Source organism: Zonotrichia leucophrys, chromosome 5, assembly GCF_028769735.1.
Source record: "Zonotrichia leucophrys gambelii isolate GWCS_2022_RI chromosome 5, RI_Zleu_2.0, whole genome shotgun sequence".
Lineage (NCBI taxonomy): Eukaryota > Metazoa > Chordata > Aves > Passeriformes > Passerellidae > Zonotrichia > Zonotrichia leucophrys.
The window spans coordinates 10,141,583-10,161,325 of NC_088175.1; the positions used below are offsets into that span (position 1 = coordinate 10,141,583).

Below are 19,743 nucleotides of genomic sequence, written 5' to 3' on the forward strand. Positions count from 1 at the left end.
AAAAATATAGAACGTAAGATATCAATTTAAATTTAATTTAACACCAAGAGGTTTCTCTGGGTAGACAATTTCATTTCAAAATAAGAACTTTTATATTCTGGTGAACTTATTATTCTAAAAGTTATTTGCATAAGAAGGGCTCTTTAAGACCAAGAGAAAAAGGTCCATAGGGCAAATTCAACTGGTAAAATGCAAAGATTTCAGTACACCAGCTATGAGTGAGATTCTTGCAAGAAGCCAACCTTTCAGTGTGATTCTTCTACATTGTTAACTGCAAGTAGAACTGTTAAGCATGGAGCCTCGAGTTTTGGGGATTATAGGAAAAGGAGCCCTGTGCCACCATCTCCTGGTAAAGTAAAGGAATGGACATGACAAATTCTGACTGATTTTCAAACCAGAAACAACAGTATCTTTCTGGCTTGTTATTGTGTTGACAGGGACTTTGATTTTCTTGCTAAGTTTTAGGTGCAGGTTTGGCAAAATGCTGCACTTGAACTGACTGCGGTCACACAGGGTTGATGGTTTGGTGTTCTGGTGGTAGTACATGCACAGATCAGCTCAGTATGGAAAAGAAGGCAAATTAAATATTAGAAATTACTGAGAAAGAAAAAATGAGCAAATCACATAGCAAGTTATCTAAATCTCTGGACCATCCACACATGGTCCTATAATAACAGAGAACTATTAAATCTTCAGAAAAAATTGTAAGGTTAATCTAAGGTCTGGAACAGCTCCTGTTGGAGGTGAAAGATTTTCAGCCTTGAAAAGAGACAACTTAGCAGGTATAAAAAAGGCAAAACTTATTTATGGCAGAGACTGGGCAAAGAGAGACTGTGTTCCATTATCACATCTGATGCCAGAGCCGCAGACCATCCCACGAAGCACATAGGAGCCAAGTTCTATGCCAGTAAAAAGAGATGGATCTGCACCCACAGGCAGTGTATGTGGAGTGGCACATTGCAGGGTGATGCTGCAATTCCAAAGGTGCACCAGCACACTGCTTGCTCCTCATGTGTTCCTGACACAAATTTCCAATGATCAGTAAGGCTTTTATTCCCCTAACTCTATCTATATACACAATGCAGCCCACAAACCATAAATTTCCTGGGTAGATATTGCATACAGTGCTTTTCCATTTCATGTTGTGTCTGTTATATATTTCACAGGTGTAACACCTGCTATAAACTCTTTTTCTAGGGAGCCCAGACTGCTGGTGGACCAAGGAAAGGCAGGACCAAGGTGCACATGTTGGAGGCAGATGGGGAATAGGGAAGAGTTGGGAATGGGAACTTGCAGGATAGAATATGGAGGTTCCTCCACAATAAGTTCATCTTCCATTGTAAAGGCTTTTTTTGACACAAAGAAGAAGGGATTAATTTTTGCATTTAAAATGCTGTGAGGATGATGAAGGGTGAAGCAACTTTATTTGTTCCTCGAGCACGTCCTCCTGGTGCTCTCCTGAATGACAGACCTGGGCTGAGAGAACTTTTTGTGGAGAATGTTTAGGACCAACCCAAAGAGACAGAATAACCTCTCAACAATCTCTTGCACTTAGGCTTTTCCTGTTGAGGGAAAATTGAGCTAATATAATAGGAAAGGTTGGAAAATACCTGTGTTTACCTGGTTAGATGGACAGACTCCCTGTTAAGGGCTCCAGAAAGCAATGTGTTGTGTCCTTCCACTACATTGGCATTCTCCCTAGAAAGTGTTCTCCATGCATGAGGAAAATGTGTGATTTGAATTTTTTCCCATTCTAATATTAAGTGATGTAAAAATATTTTAAACCTGAGAATCACTTTCAGATGTAAATGAAATTATTAAATTAATAAAAGTAAGACAATTAAATAAGTTGATTAGGCTGTAAATAATCAGGCTGAGAGATGTTAACTCTCTCAGACAGTCTGTCATCACAAGAGAAAATGCCCCTTTACATTACCTCATACCAGGATGAAAAAGAGCACACTAATTTTTACTAGCTTTTAGAAAAAAAATTTAAAACAATTGCATATAAAATCTACCAAATGTGTAATTCTTCAAAGTTCTTTAAAATGTTTTGAGGTTATTATTTATATATTATCATATCATTTATATATTATCATATATCAAATAATGTTATTTATATGTTATCAAAATATCACAAACAATTTGATATAGCAGGTTTTTTTCAGTCCAAATCATAATGTATTAATTATGCCACATATTATTAGCCACAGGTTCTGTTCAGATTTAACAAAGGTAATGATTCTGTTTAGCAGAACTACTCACACACTGCTATGATTAGAATTAGTAACAATTCCACATCTTCATCAATCAGTTATCACATTCAGAAACAATTCCTAGGGCCTTTGTTTCTTCTTCTATTTGAATTGTTCTCAGAGGGCAGCCCAAGTTTTCTGTCTGCCAGACTTGTGCGTGCATTATTACATTAACAAATCACATTTACTGGATGATCTTTTTCCACTCCTATGAATACTTAGAAGTGTGTGCCTTCACATACATGTCTTTCACAGATAGGGGAAAACACATACAGTAATTCATGCAAAATTATCTACACATGTCCCATAAGTAGTTTTATATTTCATTTGATCTTTAAGCAGAAGACTCTCAGAAGGAAAGCTGTTAATTACCTGTCCCCTCACTTCCTCCTCAACCTCTTGCAGCCCACATATGAGCCAAGTGGGTGACTTTGGTCTGATGGTCTCAAGTAGAATGGTTTGAGGGTCTTGTAACCAGATCAAGTGATCAGGTGTTCCAGCCCCTAGGTATGAGTGCAAAAAGATTAACACTGCTGAAGTAAAAAATAAAAGGGTATGCCCTGTCCTGTTTCACTGCTTGACTATGCAGCCATATAAAACAACCACAGGACAAGAGCCTTGATTTGAGATTGAGGGGAAGAAAATCCAGTTCCCTTTTTAGAATTGCCTTCTGCTTCCTAAGCACAGCTCCCCACCAATGTGCTCTCATCCAGAGATGTTGAACACCTCATGTGGGGCATTTCAATATCTGATATTGTCTGGGACTCCTGCTCAGAAATCAAATGCCTAGCAACTTGCAGATAGGGATATGCTGGCAACTAGATCTGTTTAAAAAAGTTCATTTTCTGCCTTAGGTTCTCCTGCAGTGATTTGCTCTTATATTCAACCCTGAATATCATCCAGTGATGCCAGCATGTCTTCTTTAGTACTGGATGAAAGGTGAATTGGCAGCATGTTCTGTGTCCTCCCAGTGTCCATTTCAGGTGCATATGATGCAGAAGATTATCCCAAGGAAATAAAATATCTGTTTCTGACCATGTCTCTCTTTGCAGTCAGTGCTGCTTCTTAGCAGTAGTGGTTTTGTTGTGTTTTCTACAAAGCCAGGTGAAAACTCTTCCCCAGTTCCCCAAACACTCAGTCACAGGTGATGGCCAACAGCAATGAGTAAATAACTTTATTGATTGCAAATGTCCCACTAGAGTGATAATGTCACGTGTTATTTTCCTAAGAAACTTGGAGACTGTGAACCAATCACACATGGTCTGCTCTGCATAAGAAAATCCCCCAAACCATCAAACATGGTGTTGAAAGTTGTGACTAAGGTAGATAGTAAGGCAGAAGGACTTTCTAAATCCAAACGCAGTTTTGAAATCCTGCCAGAGAGGTTGTGGCATGGGCAGTGCCCCCAGAATGAATCAAAGAAGGCATTTTGGCAGGGACACTGTGATCCTTTGTGCTGGCTCAGGCAGACCCAAGCAAGGGTGGCCCTCACACCAAGTCACAGCTGTCCAGCTGTGGCTCCCTTGCCAAACACCCACAGCAGCAGGTCCCTCCTGTCAATCCACAAGCATGGAAGCAACAGAGATACAGTGTCTGCTCCATTCCTTCGTGTCTGCAGCCCCATCACCCAGCATTTGTCTGGGCTGGAAAAATTGTCCAAAATAGCCAATGTCATGCATCCTCACTGGCATCCTCACTGGCAACTTTTATTTGAACTAATTAATGATTAACAGAATGCTCTGATTAACTCTGTTTAATGGTATTGAAGAGAAGAATGGGCAGACAAGACCAGGCTGTAGCAATGTAAGTACCCTTTTAGTTTTCCTTTGGATCTCTTACAATTCATTTTGAGGGGGTCCTTACCTGGGAGTGGTGCCTTTGTACATGTAAATAGGGAATATAACTCTTATGAAAAAAATCAAAGCATTTCAAAAGCCAGAAAGAACTGATACTAAGGAAGAGACTTCCCATAATAAAGTAAAAATTGCATTTGGAAACAATAGAAATTACTATAGACTTTTATACCACGAAGACTAGTGATCGAGTCTTTCACCTTTGAAGGAACTGTAAGAGCATTTTGTAATTTTGGTTCTGGATAGTATGATCTATGCATATATTACATTTTTATTTAAAACAGATTAAATTCTCCAATTATTTGATGAATTGAGGAAGACTAACAGAGCTGCAGTAACCTTTGTGCAGTACTGAGTACAAAACCAACTCATGCCAGTTACTCTTGGGAAAAGGTCATAAGCTTCCAGTTATTTAAAATTTTTAAAAGAATATACTAATATTAAAGTTAATAAACTTTTAAAAGTTTTAAATTACCTCTTTTGAAAGAGAACTAGATTAAAAACATAAATAGTGGAGTTGTATTCTTTCCAGGGAACACTGACATGCATCAGAAATGCGAATTATAAGTGTGGGGGGCTTTGGAGAACAGGTGTGTTCTGAGAGCATCATTTTACTTTACTGGAGGACATAGTATGAACAAATTAATTCTTTTGCAGAAGCAGCTGAAAGAAAAATGAAGACCACTTTCTCCTTGTGTTTATTGCTAGTTGGTTTGCATACTTTGGCCCTGCGTCAACAGCATCCTCGCTACCGTAATAAGCAAGATGATGCTAAAGGGACATATTACCCAGGACGTAATTCTCAGTGGGAAGAAGCTTCTCCACTTAAGAACAAAACCTTTGTCAAACTAGTTTTCAGCAATGCTGACTTTGCATTTTCCTTTTACAAGTTGGTTGCATCTGAAGCAATGGACAAAAATATTTTCTTTTCACCCATAAGCATCTCTGCTTCCTTTGCAATGCTGGCAATTGGTGCCAAGGCTGTGACACTGACACAGATTTTGGAAGGGCTTGCCTTTAACCTGAAAAAGACTCAGGAACAGGAAATACATGAAGGTTTTTGCCAACTCCTCCACATGCTGAACCGTTCAGATAGTGAGTTCCAGCTAAGCCTGGGCAATGCCCTTTTTATAGAAGAAACACTAAAACCACTACAGAAGTTCTTTGATGACGTCAAAAGCTTTTATGAATCTGAAGTCTTTTCTACTGATTTTAACAACTCTGTTGGTGCTGAGAGTCAGATCAACAGTTATATTGAGGAAAAGACAAATGGGAAAATAGTTAAACTAGTGGAAAATCTTGATCCTCTGACTGCAATGGTTCTCGTTAACTATGTCTTCTTTAAAGGTAAGATATATCAAAGGGTGCAAAGATAATGCTTATTACAGAGAATGAAAAGAGAAAAAAATTAAATATTTTAAATAGAGGAAATAATGTTCAATATCTGTAAGGTATAGCTATAAACCCATGTATATTTGTTGCCAGTAAAAATATTTCCTCACCTGCTTTAATGAAATTTTAAATCAAATATCTTTATTGAATTCAGTAATTTTGCATGTGATCATAGACTCATGCTGTAGTGAAGGTGGTGTTTTCAGTATTATCTGTCTGTAATTGTCTTTAAGCACCTAAAAAAATAAATATGCAATGCTGTAACACCTGAGGATGCAGTAACATGAAAAGGATATTTACTCTAATGAAAGGAAGGCTGTGGAACCACATCCTGTTTTATTCACTGTGACCATTCCTCCTTGTATTCCACTGAACACATTTTCTTTTTGTCATAAGCCCATTGGAAGAAACCCTTCAGTACGGCACTGACAAAACAGGAGGATTTTTTTGTGGATCAGAAAACATCTGTAAAAGTTGACATGATGTATCGAAAGGGTTACTACAGAAATTACTTTGATGAAGAGCTGTCCTGTTGGCTGGTTCAGGTTCCTTACAATGGAGATGTTGCAGCATTATTTGTTTTGCCTGATGAAGGGAAGATGAAGCAGGTAGAAGATGCCCTCTTGAAAAGAACTGTAACTAAATGGGAAAAGTCCCTCCAAGACAGGTAAGACTTTTTGCTAAGGTGAGAGGTGACCATATTACAGATTAGTTGTGTTTATCTCACCAAGACAAAACATCAAATGACAGGTTATTTGACTGAACTCTATACACTTAATGTATAGACTTACTTGACTCTATGATGGATTTCCCTTTTCTTAGCTGGAAAATGAAAATTAAACAGAGCTATGGCTAGTGAAAAAATAGGTTATTGAGCTTGGGATTAATCTTGGGTTAAGTTCCTGATTCAACCAAAAATTACTTAGCACCCTGATGAGGTCAACAGACCTTTGTTTCAAGCAGGCACTGGGAAACTGCAATGGAGTAGCTGTTGAGGGCATTCTGTGTAAAAGTGGATTAATTCACCATTACTGCAGCTATTTCTGTGGAGGCCAAGGCCCTGCTGTATATTTGAGCAGCCTTAGGTCAGCTAGCTACAATCATTTGAAAAAGCCCTCCTACCTGGCAGTAGTAGCTCTGTTTGCCTCTGAGTTGGTATAGCTGTGTCTCCACCCCACTCCTTGAACCCCACTGCAGAGGCAGGAGCTAGCACAGGCTTATTCTATCCAATCCTCCACATTAAGTAGCTAACCTGATCAGAAATGCTATCTGAACCCCTAGAGAAGGCTGTAAATACTTAGAAAAACAAATGTGAAGTGTCAGTATACTGAAGTCATTGAGGAATGTTGCCTAGATGATGATTTGTCCCTATTTGTGTTGTTTGTTACAGAAAAATACATCTGCACATTCCAAAATTTTCTATTTCTGGTACCTATGATGTGAAAAATATAGTCAAACAAATGGGTATGGTAAATCTGTTTACTGAACAAGCTGATCTCTCAGGGATTACTGAGGAGCCTGGACTGACGGTTTCAAAAGTAAGTCAGCGTGTGAAAGCAGCCACAGGATTTGCCTGTTCCCAGGAACCTGACAATAATATTCCATGAAAAGCTTATCCCAGTCTCTCTGAAGCATCACTCATTCTCCAATAGCTGCCAGTCTATTGGAAGAAAAGAAAGCCCTGTCTGTCATAAACCTGAAGCCAAACATGCTTACAAGGGGTTAGAAAGGCATGGTTGGAGGATGAGGATGAAAACATACATATAATTAAATGTTCTTTTGGCAACTAAACAAAATTATCTAAATGTAGAGCATTAGGTTTGGTAAAATTTCCTCTAATTCTTCCTACACAGGGCAAAGGGCTGTTATTCTTGTCCTTCTAGTGTTCTCAAAAAGTTATTTTTTTCAGCTAGATGACAGGGTAAATTCACAATAATACATAAAGCTGCCAAAGACAAAATTGAGTCTCGGCTAAATTACCAGCTTTCTTTGCTTCCAAAGTTTCTTGTCATCAGTCATCTCGAGTGCTCTTTGGCTGTTTGCAGTTTGAGGGTTACTCTGCAGAACCAGTGAAGGAGGATGGCTTGGTTGGTGTGATGGCTGTTGGTGCTGCGGTGGGAACGGGAGCAACTGGGGATGACCTTCCCAGAAGCTGCAGCTGCTTGGTCTTGCTCCAGGCAGGGCTCCCTTTGCCTGGCCAAAGTGAAGAGGGTGGCAGGCTGCTCTCCTCTTGCTGGATGGTCAGCTGGAGGCTGTTTGCTTTGTTCCTTGCAGGTGATCCACAGGGCCATGCTGAATGTTCATGAGAATGGCACTGAGGCGGCCGGGGCCACCGTGAAGGAGATTACCTGGAGATCCGGGGATTTTCCTCGCCCGCCTCGGGTCAGATTCAACAGACCATTCCTCCTGCTGATTCTGGATAAGTTCACCCACACTGTCCTCTTCATTGGGAAAATTGTAAACCCTCAGAAAAATGACTGATTGACAAAACTTATGCACATCACTGGCCAAATTCCTGTGATCCAGTGAAACACTTATGTATGCCTACCACTCTGTGCTAGTGCTCATCTTTCAACCATTATCCTTAGAAACCTTATTAATCCCTTACAACACAAAAATTATTTTTCTTGTCCAAAAGTCACTAGGATTTCCCACAGCCTACACCTGAATATAGCATGCAGTGTTAATGAAATACAAGTCACTTTTTACCGGTTTTGTAAGAAGCCCTTTCTATGTGCTCCTGTGGGGTATTCAGCTGGTTAAAAGTCTCCAATTGATGTAGGTATTGCTGTACAGTCACAGGGTGTGCATATGAAAGGAGAAACAGGAAAAATGAGGTGCAAGTTTTAATTCCTGTCCGTGTAGTCCACTAACCCTTGATGAATACACTTAGATGCAGATTTCTTTAATATTGGAGTGAATGTTCATTAATTTCTTTATGTTTTATAAGCAAGCATAGCATGAAAGTGCAGGATCAGTGAGTGAGATGGAGGACACCACCAATGGAAAGGGCTGATGAGTGCAGCTGGTTTAGCTTGCCTTCCTCTGTCTCCTCCTCAGCAGAAGCCCTGGCATGGAGATAAGAAGGCTGCTTTGCTGTACAGATAATTTAAATTCTACTAAGGAAGGAATGCATAGCAGAAAAAATACTTTTGTTTTATCCTAATAATAGAACAATTGTTGCTAAGACCTCAAGATAAAAGCCTGATGGAGTAGTCCATGACACAGCACCAGTTTCCTTTTCATAGATTTGTTGTCACTGTCGTTTCTTGTTTCTACTGATGCCACCTTCGATATTCACTTTCCAGACTTGACAGATTGTGGAAAAAAGGAGGAATGCAAATTATAACTCCAGAAAGTTTGCACTTCCTCAGTAGGAAATGCAGAGCTTTCCTAGGAACTGTTAATTTGGTTTAAGCTATCATAAAAACACATAAAAATACAGAAAATATTTCAGAAGTCACTTTTCTAAATGTTAGCAGTGGATTACTGTTATAGACTAAGAGCAGACTGGGAATTCATATTTGTACCTTTTCTAACCTTAAGGTTCCTTGAATCCAGCTGCACTACATAATTGCATAGTTATGAAAGAAACATAACTTCACTTACAAAGCAGTAAATATTTAAATTATTTTATTATCTATTCCTTTAGTATTTAAATCAACATCTTTAATGTATCTTATTAAAATATAGAAAGCCAAAGAAAGAATGTAAATTATAAATTGATTAAATCTTTTGTTATAGAATATCTCAAACTGGTAGAAAAAATTTTAAATTACAACATTTTAGACCTTAGCTTCTTAATATGTCTGTGAAAAATATAACATAAAAACTGTGGTGAATATTTCTAAAACATAATTCTTTTTTTTGTTCGGGGATCTTTATTTTCTTTCACATTAAACCAGTGTCATCAATATGAGTAAATTGTAGTGCAAGAATACCAATAAGAAATAGAAAAAACATTCCATGTCTATCTGCAGACAGGTAACACTTGATATTCACTTTTAAAGTCCTCCTCAAAATCACATAAATCAATGACAAACTATTTCTTATTCATAACTGTATTTAGTATGTTTAGTAACAAGTAGTTGTCTTCATGCCTCTAAATATATAAGGACTTGGTCTAGGTGAAATACAGATAAATTTATTCTACAGAAGATCATTTCAAACCTCTTGCCAAATCTCAGGGCTAACTCAGGATGAGTTGTCAAAGTCCAGCTTTGCAATGACAAATAACTCTGTAGGCAAATATCAAGAGACCATGTTTGCTGTTCATCATGGACCTCAGATCAATAATCTCTGTTTGTTAGTAGGAAAAAATATCTGAGTGCTATTTTGCCAATCACATCTCACTTTGAGAAGTAGCCTTGCCTCTTAACTCATTTGAAAGTGGATAGACAAAAATAAAGCTGATGTAAGAACTGGATGACCAGCAAATATCTTGGTAAGGGACCATCTTCAGACAAGTGCAGGAACCGTACATGTCTTGCTTTGGTTTTCTTTCCATTTTGGCAAAAAACAGGGCACGCCTTTCACTGCAAATGTGCAGCAAATTTGTGTAGTCAATAATGAGACCAGAAGGATTGCACAACCCCCCACAAAAATGTCAGCATTAAGGTTGTCACAAACCCACTGCAGTCATGGTTTGCTCAGGACAGTGTTTCTTCTTCCAGTCTGCCTCTTTTTTACTTCTTCTTCCTTGGGTTTTTGTTTCTTGGTTGGCTCTCTGGCTGCGAGTGTTGTGACCAAGAAACCTCAGAGTAACCAAGGAAGGACTTTCATCCTAGCTAGTCAAGAGCTGCTGCTGCTGTTGCATGCAAGAACTGTGATGGGCCACTTCAGTGCAAGGGCACTGCTGGAGGCTGGAGCTGGGGTGATGAGCCACATGAGGGACAAAGTACAAAGGACACCTTCCAATGCAGCCTGCACTGGTGTCTACACACGGATGAGATGTGGGAGTGCTTGCAACCTCAGCCTCAGCCCTGCCTGTGCAGACCCTGAGGGAAATCAGGGATGGGGTGGATCAAAGCAGTCTCTGCAAAGGCTGAAAGCAGTCTTCTCATGTAGGTTAGCAGCCACAGAAAAAGAATTGCCAACATTGCAGAAACTTTGGAACAGCACACATTGAAATAAGGAGAAAAGGAAAACAAGCAGCGTGGAAATAGTAGTAAACTGTATTTATTGTCATATTTAGGAACCAGAAGGGAAACAAAGGCTAAAAATGTAAATAAGGAGGTCAGAAACCCAGACTAACCCATGGTGGAGATAGATTTAACTGTTATCTACAAATTATGTGAAGTTCAACAGACATTGGAAGAAAACCAGAGGCAATTTTGAGTAGTGTTAAAGATAATAAAAGAAGGAGCAAGCAAAATCAGGAAACTGTATATTGTTGTGGTGGCAGAGAGAGAAATAGTATGCTTGAGGTATAAAAGAAAATTACATATTTCCAACAGCCAGTGGTTAGTACCAGTGCACAGGTCTGTCATTGCTCTCAGTGTTGTACAGCACCCACTTGGGAGAATCTAAAAGCATGTAACAGAAGCAACAGCCTGAAATGTCATGGGCTGAAAACAAATTACATATTCTGCTGGAAAGACCAACTAATACTCTTGCGTTAAATGCACAAAATAAGGATGAAACACCTCTCCTCTGAAGAAATGCTGAGAGAATTGGAATTCTTCAGCCTGGAGAAAAGAAGGCTTTGGGGTTACCTAATTGCAGCCTTGCAGTACCTGAAGAGTCCCTGCAGGAAAGATGGAGAAGGACTTTTTATAAGGGCCTGGAGTGACACAACAAGTGGGAATGACTTCAAAGGGAAAGACAGTAGGTTAGATTAGATATTAAGATGGAATTTTTTACTGTGAGGTTGGTAAGGCACCGAATTGGTTTACCCTGAGAAGTTGTGGATGCCCCATCCCTGGTAGTGTCAATGGCCTGGCTGGATGGGGCCCTGAGAAGCCCATGGTATGGGTTGGGAACTAGATGATCTTCAAGGTCCCTTCTAACCCAAACCCAAACAATTCTATGGTGTCATGTACTTAATTTTGTTTTCTGATAGTCTAGTAATTGTCACACAATTAGTAATTAACAGATATTTCTTGGAAATACTATGTGAATTTCTCAGTTTTTGAAGAACTTGGTGATTAATTGGAGAAGAAAATACGGCTTCTATAGCCATCACGAACTTGGCAGCTAGGAAGGTGCCATGGTCAAGATCCTCATAGCCTGCTAATCACATTAACCTCTAGGCTCAGGAAATCCGTGTGATAGATTAATGCCTCAAAGCAGTGCTCTCCCACAACCTTCAAAGAGCACTGGTAACCTCAAATGCCCCCTGCATACTCCTGGCATATCAGAATGAGTTACCAGCAGCAGAATCACCCATGCTCAGGGACACCTGAGCAGCAGCCCAGGGCCCCTCAGGACCCATGAGCTCCTGTGAGCCGATCTGGTGAGGAGGGGACATTGCCAGGGCCATGTAAATGACTCTGGGAGTGTCACACTGGATGTGGTGCAGTACTTGGCTTGGGCAGGACGTGCTGGGAGGCACACAGCTCAGGTAAGTGCTGAGTGCTCTTGGTCTCTACTGTAAAGGTGGGCTCTTCCTTCAGAGCCAAAACCAGAGTGCCTACTGAGACAGCCCTGGGAATCCTGGGATTCCACCCAGATGGGACTGGTAAGGAAGGAGATGTCATTGCAGGTGGTAGCTTGCAATGGATGCCCAGATGCTTCCCCTGGAGAAAAGGTACCTGCACAAAGTGTGCTCAGGCTGATAACCTTTCTTGGCATGTAGATGAATTCCAAGAGACAGTTAATAGGCTTGAAGTATTAGAGGGCCTGAAACACTGCTAGACAACCTGGCTTCTGGAATGGGGTGGATTTAATTGTAGCACTGCCTACTAGGAGACCGCAAAACGTGAAAGTCAAAGCAAAATAAAAAAATGCATTTCACGGAAACATTTCCAAGCCTTCTTAATGGAAAGCCATAATATTAACTCAATAGTTCTATATATTAGATTCCTGACTTGTGCTCTGTCATTTGGCCAGGAGACAAAAAATATCTGTGGTTACTTGACTCCTGCAAAGGTCTGGAAAAGAGTTGTATTTCTCTTCTTCAAACACAACATGGTTTGGTCATTTTTCTTATTTCATCTGGGAAAAGGTGCTGGGAAAGAAATAGGTTTACAAATCGATTAGAAATGGATGGCTCTATAAGCAAAGCATGCTCTAGCTGAGGCTGTTGGCTTTCCAACCCATTCTTCAGATCTCTCATTCCCTCAGAGTAGCTGACTTTGACATTGCTTCTGAGATTTCTCCAGTTTAAATGGACCCAAAAGTGTCTTGTGTTAACTGAAAAACACATCTTGGACTTTTATCACAATACCTTTCAAGGACATAAACCACTAGCTGCCTGCATTGAAAAAAAGATTAAAAGGAAGTAATCTTCCTCAGAAGATTTACAGCCTCCAGGATTGTTTTCACATTCTCATTCAGTTGTCTTATATTGTGTGAAGGCAAGCAATAAAAGAAAGGGCAGTGAGAACATCTTGGCTAAGGGGCATCTTCCAAGAGCTGTGAACATGAGATAAGACTCATATGAGAGTTTATGTTACATGTTACTCACAGTTCAGCTTCCTAAGGGTGGGTTTGATGTGCTAAAGGACATCACCTCTCTGCAAAGGAAGGACTGGGAAAATAGCTGCTCTTGTGAGAAAATGGTGAGAAAACAGAAATATTCTTGGAGGTTCTATGGAGAAACATGTTATGTCTTGAAGAGACCTTTTCTTTCCCAAATAAACAGCAGAGGTCCATGGGGAGTACATGTGAGGAAGAGGGGAATTACCAAGACAGCTACATTTTGCTGTGAAAAGCAGGAGCTTAAGCTGAGGGGCCTCTTGCAGCTGCCATGACACAGGAAAGGAGAAAGGCAAGAGCAGCCTGACAGTACACTTGGCCTAATTAACTCCTCTGCCTGGGCAGAGCACCATGCAATGTAGACTTCGATTTCTTCTAAGGCCTGACTGTTACTTAATTAGCAGATATTAAAGTTTTTGGCATAAATAAGCTAGAAAGTGATACCAATGGAAAGAGGAAAAAGGACATTATTGTAGAAGTGAAGAATTAACACTAAAGTTTTCACCTCTATCAGTTAGATGTTTAGTCACAGGGCACAGGCTCAGTCCCGTGCAAGGGGAGCTGTACTGCTGCTTCTCCCTTGCTGGGAGATCACTTTGACTGGGTGTCATAAATGCCGGCCACATTTAAAGCCTTTAAAGCTTTAAAAATTGAAACACTCAGAATAAGCATTTTGCCCTTATGTTAACTTTCCACTCCAGTGTCACTTGGTGCTCTCCCTGCACCAAGGCATGTAGCATTTGCAGAGCACTGCAGCAGTTTCTTGCCTGAGACATTTATATCTGTTCTAATTGCCAGCAATTTCCACACCTTTATCTGCTTAAAGACTGCTCCCTGCCAGGCTTAGTGAGGTGATGGCTCCCTTTCTCTTTTATATTTTGTACATCTGGTACAGCAGGGTTAAACCCAGTCTTTAGTTCAGGCTCCAACTCATTCAATACACTGCTATGAATCATAAGTGAAACTCAGACCTATTCCCATCTGAAATTACTCACTTTTTGGCCAGTTTTTGGGCAGTATAACTTGGGGGTTCCTTAAAGAAATACTTCCATTTCTTTACTAGAAAGAAATTAAGAAAAAGAGTAGTCAAAAACCACAGGTGGGGTAAACACACAATTTTAATTCTTATTTCTCTAAAAGGCATATTTTTTTTCTATACTTGTACTGCTGTGCAGATAAAGGCACCACAGATACATATCTTAATTTAATTCAACACAGCAAAATTAAAAGAGCAAGCTAGTTCAGAGGCAGTAAGAACAGCCAGATATATCTTCTATTTCTATATTTAAAAGCAAAATCTGTGTTTATGTAGTTTTTTTTTACTGACATTGATTCTCAAAATGCTCTTCCCTTGATACCCCAAGAAGCCCAGCTCCATTTTCTTTCCAAGGCACTCCAGTTGGATGTGCCATGTCTGCCTTGGATGGAGATGGAATTTGGGTTGGGGAAGATGATGAAAGGTAAAGAGAAGTTTACGGGTAAAATAGCCTCTCTAAATACTTCAGTATTCATGGAGCCTGGCAGCACTGAAAGGGCCACTGAGCTCTAAGTCTTGTAACTCATTTCTGTGGGAAAAATGAGGAATTATTTTTGGCACTCTGTGGATTTTTTGGGTATTCCAATCTTTCTTTAGAAACTACTTCAAAGACATTAATTAAAACCTCTTTTTTTTTTTTTTTCCTCTGGTCTTTGAGTTCATAGTCCAAACTAGGATAAAATTAACCTCTGTAAAAAATAGTGGTGGCTTGCTGTGCAGAGGTGGGAAATTTTCATTATGCTTTCTCACTCAGACGTTAATTCCCTTCCTTATTATCTTGTAAATGACAGCCAGCAAATAAGAAGTTCACTGCGTGTGATAGGGTTTCAATCTCATAAACTAACTGATCACTGAATAGTGCATCTCAAGAGCTGTAAATCACCTACATCTCCTGGAAAGCAGCAGTGTAGTCACAACCCGACTTTACTGAAGGCAAGCACTAGAAATTTTGGCTTTTCAAGATAATCTAGGCACTAGCAGGTGACAAGAACATTTGATTTTCTCCTTTGAGTCTTTTTTTGTGAGGCCCACCTGGGGGGGAGGGGGAGGAGGATAAAGCATCCGTGTGGATTATGCTTCACAAAGAACCCCCCCCAAGATAAATGGAAGAGCAGAAGATCCATGCAAGCTTTCTCTCAATTAATGCTAAGCAAAGTTCAGCTGAGAAAATGCAATGGTTTCTCTGTTAATGACAGCTCAGAAGTCCCTGGATCATGACAAATATATAGGATGCTGGAGCTGGAAGACACCGAAGATCAGAGAACAGGACTGCTTGAATGCAAAAAATTATAATAATGAACACGTTTTACCATGCAGTTGTTAAGTCTGGAAGACGTGGTCCAGAGAGGTTGCAAAATGTGCTCCTGTGCTTGGAGAGATGTACCTGAGAAATCTGATGTTTTGTGAAAAGGGCTGGACTAGATGGCCTCTGGAGGTCTCTTCCAGCCTAGATTCTGATTCTAAGATTCTGCTACACAGGCACAAAACCTGTGGGGAAAACACACTGGGATGGTTGTTGACAATGTTTTCCCAAAAAGTAAAATACTTGATATAGAGAGACAGTTTTAGAAATATGTTTTAATGTCTGATTATAATCCCTGAGTTTCAATGTTTCTCTGCTATATTGATTATAAGTTTGCTGCAAGAAACCATTGTACAACACAGTTGGATAGAAGTTGAACAAGGTTTTATTACTAAGTGCCTACATGTGTTTTGTAAGAGAAGCACAGAACATCTCCCTTACTTTTTCACTTCAACCTCTTTCTGGCATTTCCATTTCTCTGCTCTCCACAAGGTAGGTCTGTTTCCAGTCCCTGGGCTGGGATTCCTCGGATGAAATCATTCCAGGGAGCCACTGCATGAGCAAGCTCCCTTTACAGTTTTACTGTCCAACCTCTGTTCCTATGAAACTTGCCCTCTTTCTTTAAAGGATGTTCACAAAGACCTCCTGAATTTTGCTGGGAAGCACACTGAGGCTGCACTAGCCAGGGCTGCTGTCTTCCCACTACTCAGCAGTTGCTATTGATTACAGCCATAGGTTAAACTGTCTGTAGCAAAAAATCACTGATGAAAACTTGGCTCAGAGCTTTGAGTGTGTAAATCCATGTAAGGCATGATGAACATCAACATCATTGGGGAAAAAAAAGTATAGATCATGTTTTTAAAGTATAAAGGAAAATGCTGTAAACTCTAATCCCTTCTCATCCTCTGTGCAGACCTAGTGCTGCCTTAAGCAGCCTGTGTGCTGTACGTAGAGTTTTTGCACCCTGAAACAATTTTACATGTTGGAGATATCAAGGATTAGGGGCTTGATTGCACAGATTTTGGTTTCTTGTGTGATCCAAATTTTGCTGTGGTTAAACAACAAGAATATGAAAAGTGTAGCTTGAAAATGTCCTCTATCAAATTCAAACTGAAGAAAATGTCAATTTGCTTAACTGAGACCTGTTTTGCATTGTACAGAGGGAAGCAGAGAATGTAGGAGAAGACAACTTCAAATTCCATTACACGACACTAGTAGCAAAGAAGAATTTTAAGGAGTGATCTTTATTTCATATGCAAACATGCATCACTAGCCAGCTGTAGAAACAGATAGGGTGCCAGCAGCACATTGTCAGATTAAGTTGGGCTAATTAAACCTTATTACTTTGTTAGGCACAGCTCATTGAGCAGCCACTGTGTAATTGGTTACAGAAATTCAGCAGTGCTAGCAGCCCTAGCCAAGTGAAAACATGAGGGGAGAGTTTTCTTTAGTATCAATAACAAAAATCAACATGATTGTCTCTCCTGAAAGGATAAACACAATACATCAGATCAGAATGACTTTGCACACAACCTGTGTTTGTATTAGAACTAAGAGCAAAATTATGTTTCTTTCACAAGTGTGCTAACAAGAAAAATGAAGCAGATCACTGAGAGACATTTCAGGGCATCCAGAGCCTGTGTTTGCATGTCTTACACTGTTTTTAAAGTCTCTTGTAAGCTAATTGTTACTATTACTTCTAAAAAAATACATAACTACTAAGGACCAGTAACACCTTCATGGACAAACTTTCCTAGCAAAATAGAGTTTCCAAAGTTAGAGTTTTAAAACTACACTCTTTTAGTAACAACTCTTGGATAAAAACATGACTCTTGGATAAAAACATGACTTGGCCAGCATATATCAAGCACCTTAACATTTATTTCAAGCATCTGACAAATGTATCCATGAAGTACAGACTGATTAATAGGACATTTTTTGTTTGGTCCATAAACATGGATTTAAGAAATCTGTTTCCATATTTAAGAAGTTCACTTTCCACACAACACAGAAACACACAACTGTGTATTTGACACATAAATTCTGGTTCTTCTCAGATTCAATAAATGCAATACATAGAACGGAAACTTTTGAGTGTTTAATGAATGACAAGAAAATCTTGAATACATTAAAAAATTATGAAATACGAAATTCGTTATCCTGAAATAATGATTTTAATGTCAGTCAGAAGCTGAACTCCTCGTATATTTTGTTTGACTGACATGTGAATCATAGATCTATGCTCCTCCTGGACAATTTGACAATACCATTCATCATCTGTAGCTTGTATTATCATTTGAAATGGATATGTTTACCTCTCAAATTATGCAAATTAATAAAGACTCATTAAAGCAAAAAGTTCCCAACAGTAATCTCCATCTACAGTATAAATGAGCACATGGGTTCTGTCAAATGGGATAACAGAGCTAAGAAAAATATTTGTGGGCAAACAAATGCAGGAAAGGTTGTTCTGTGAACCACAACAAAACAGTGGCTTACCTTCCATGCATCCCTCTTCCTTCCCTGCTGACTGGAAGGCCAGGGCTGGGCAGACCTTTCAGTCCTGTTGCAAGAATAGCAATTAATGGGAAAATCTGACTGCAGCCACGTATGCCTTCAAGCCATACTTTAGGTAAGCTCTTCAAGCTAACACTGACTACTGCCCCAGAGCCACCACCCCTCAGGCACTGCATCCTCTCAGCTGGAGTCTGGTGCCAGGGTAAGCAACGGTGAATGTTGGTATTGCAAGTACTGTCTCAGTGGACAGGACACGAAGACAGCCTTAGGACAGCCAACAGAGAGGGTTTCACATCTGCACCAGATATGTATTCTGTCAGGTGGATGTTATAGATCTGGAGTGGGGTGGCTGTGACTGCTCTGCAAATACTTCGTCCAGGTCCTTCCTCAGCCAAGGCTGGAAGCCATTGGCTTCCTCAAAGCCAATTTTGCTGCTTTGAGACAGTGCCATTACTTTTCCTTCAGAGTGCCCAGAATTACAGGAGAGTTTTCTAAGAGCCTGAGAAAATACTTCTATAGAGTGACGGTCTGCATTGCATTCAGCAGGGCATGGCTGGGGCTGCAGGCAAGGCATGCTGAGTATTTGCTGATGAAAGGAGCTAGGTATCTTTTAAAAGAAGTATTTTGAATAAAATAATAGGAATAGAGTCACATTTTTAAGGAAATAAGGTGTAAAACAAAGCAACAGCATAGGCATGCTTTATGCATTACTGTCTCCAGAAGCAGGCCCTGGGGTGGAACAGCTGCTGGCTTGGAGAACCTCTTTTTCAAGCCAGCACCTCATGACAACAAGGATACCCGAAGCAAAGAGAAGCAGATTTTTAAAGAGTTTCAAAAATCAATCCATGCTGACTTTCAACAAGAGGGATGAATGTCAACATATACAACAATACAGATAAATGTCTGAACAGCAAAACGTTTGTGTTTGTGTCTCTGACACAGTTTTTTCACTGTACTGAAGCATGTTTTTGTTCACCTCAGGGTCATAGAGTGAATCCAGAATTAGCCCCAATGCTTGCAATATCATTCTCTACAGCACTGTCTCTTCTCTCTCCTGCTACCTTCTGCTTCAGCTGGCCCTGCAGTTGCACAGTGGAGTCCACTGCCCAGGGTTCTTCTTCTGTTGTGACCAAACCAAGGCTCAAAGAAAGCCTCTGAATGTAGGACAGGTTCTGAACTGCTGCCAAGTTCATTTGTGGGGGAAAAAAACAAGCTATGTGTTAATTAGCTCTTCTGATCTGCTTTTCTTAGTGCCATGTTGAAGCAGGTGCCCAAGCTGCATGATCAAAAATCTAAAGCCCCAGTGCAGGCCATAACCCACTTCAGGAGATGCCTTAGCACTCGTATCACTAGCTGACAACAAGCTGGGGAGGTGTATCTGGTATTTCAGCTGCTCCTGGCCATGGACCTCTCCTCTTCAGAGTTTGCAGATGGCTATTATGCATGTTTGGGGACAACAAACATTGAAGCCAGCTGGCCCAGCGAGCACTGACTTCTACCTTCTCTGCGTGGCTACATCAGCATTTATCTGTGTCCTCAGACACTTGGAGGTTTTTTAATCCATGCGATGTTTAACAGAACTGTAAATATTTAACACAAATATTTAACACTATGACTAAGGAAGTGTCCATAAGCACCAACAGCCTTTCTTGGAGCACCATGAGCTCTTCTCTTGTTTTTCCTGAAAGGTTGCACTTGTGCCATCAGGAATTCTGGCTAATACATTCATTCAATTTAAATGCAAAGCGT

The 19,743-nt window shown here is 40.0% G+C and overlaps 1 protein-coding gene across 1 annotated transcript; it reads left to right on the forward strand.

The window, feature by feature from the left end:
• Positions 1-3,986: 3,986 nt before the first annotated feature.
• Positions 3,987-8,047, forward strand: LOC135448258 (alpha-1-antitrypsin-like). Its single transcript, XM_064714055.1, has 5 exons — positions 3,987-4,058; positions 4,766-5,455; positions 5,897-6,167; positions 6,891-7,038; positions 7,775-8,047. The coding sequence occupies exons 2-5, from the start codon at positions 4,783-4,785 to the stop codon at positions 7,979-7,981; spliced, it is 1,299 nt and encodes a 432-aa protein (XP_064570125.1). The 5' UTR covers positions 3,987-4,058; positions 4,766-4,782; the 3' UTR covers positions 7,982-8,047.
• The last annotated feature ends 11,696 nt before the right edge of the window (positions 8,048-19,743 follow it).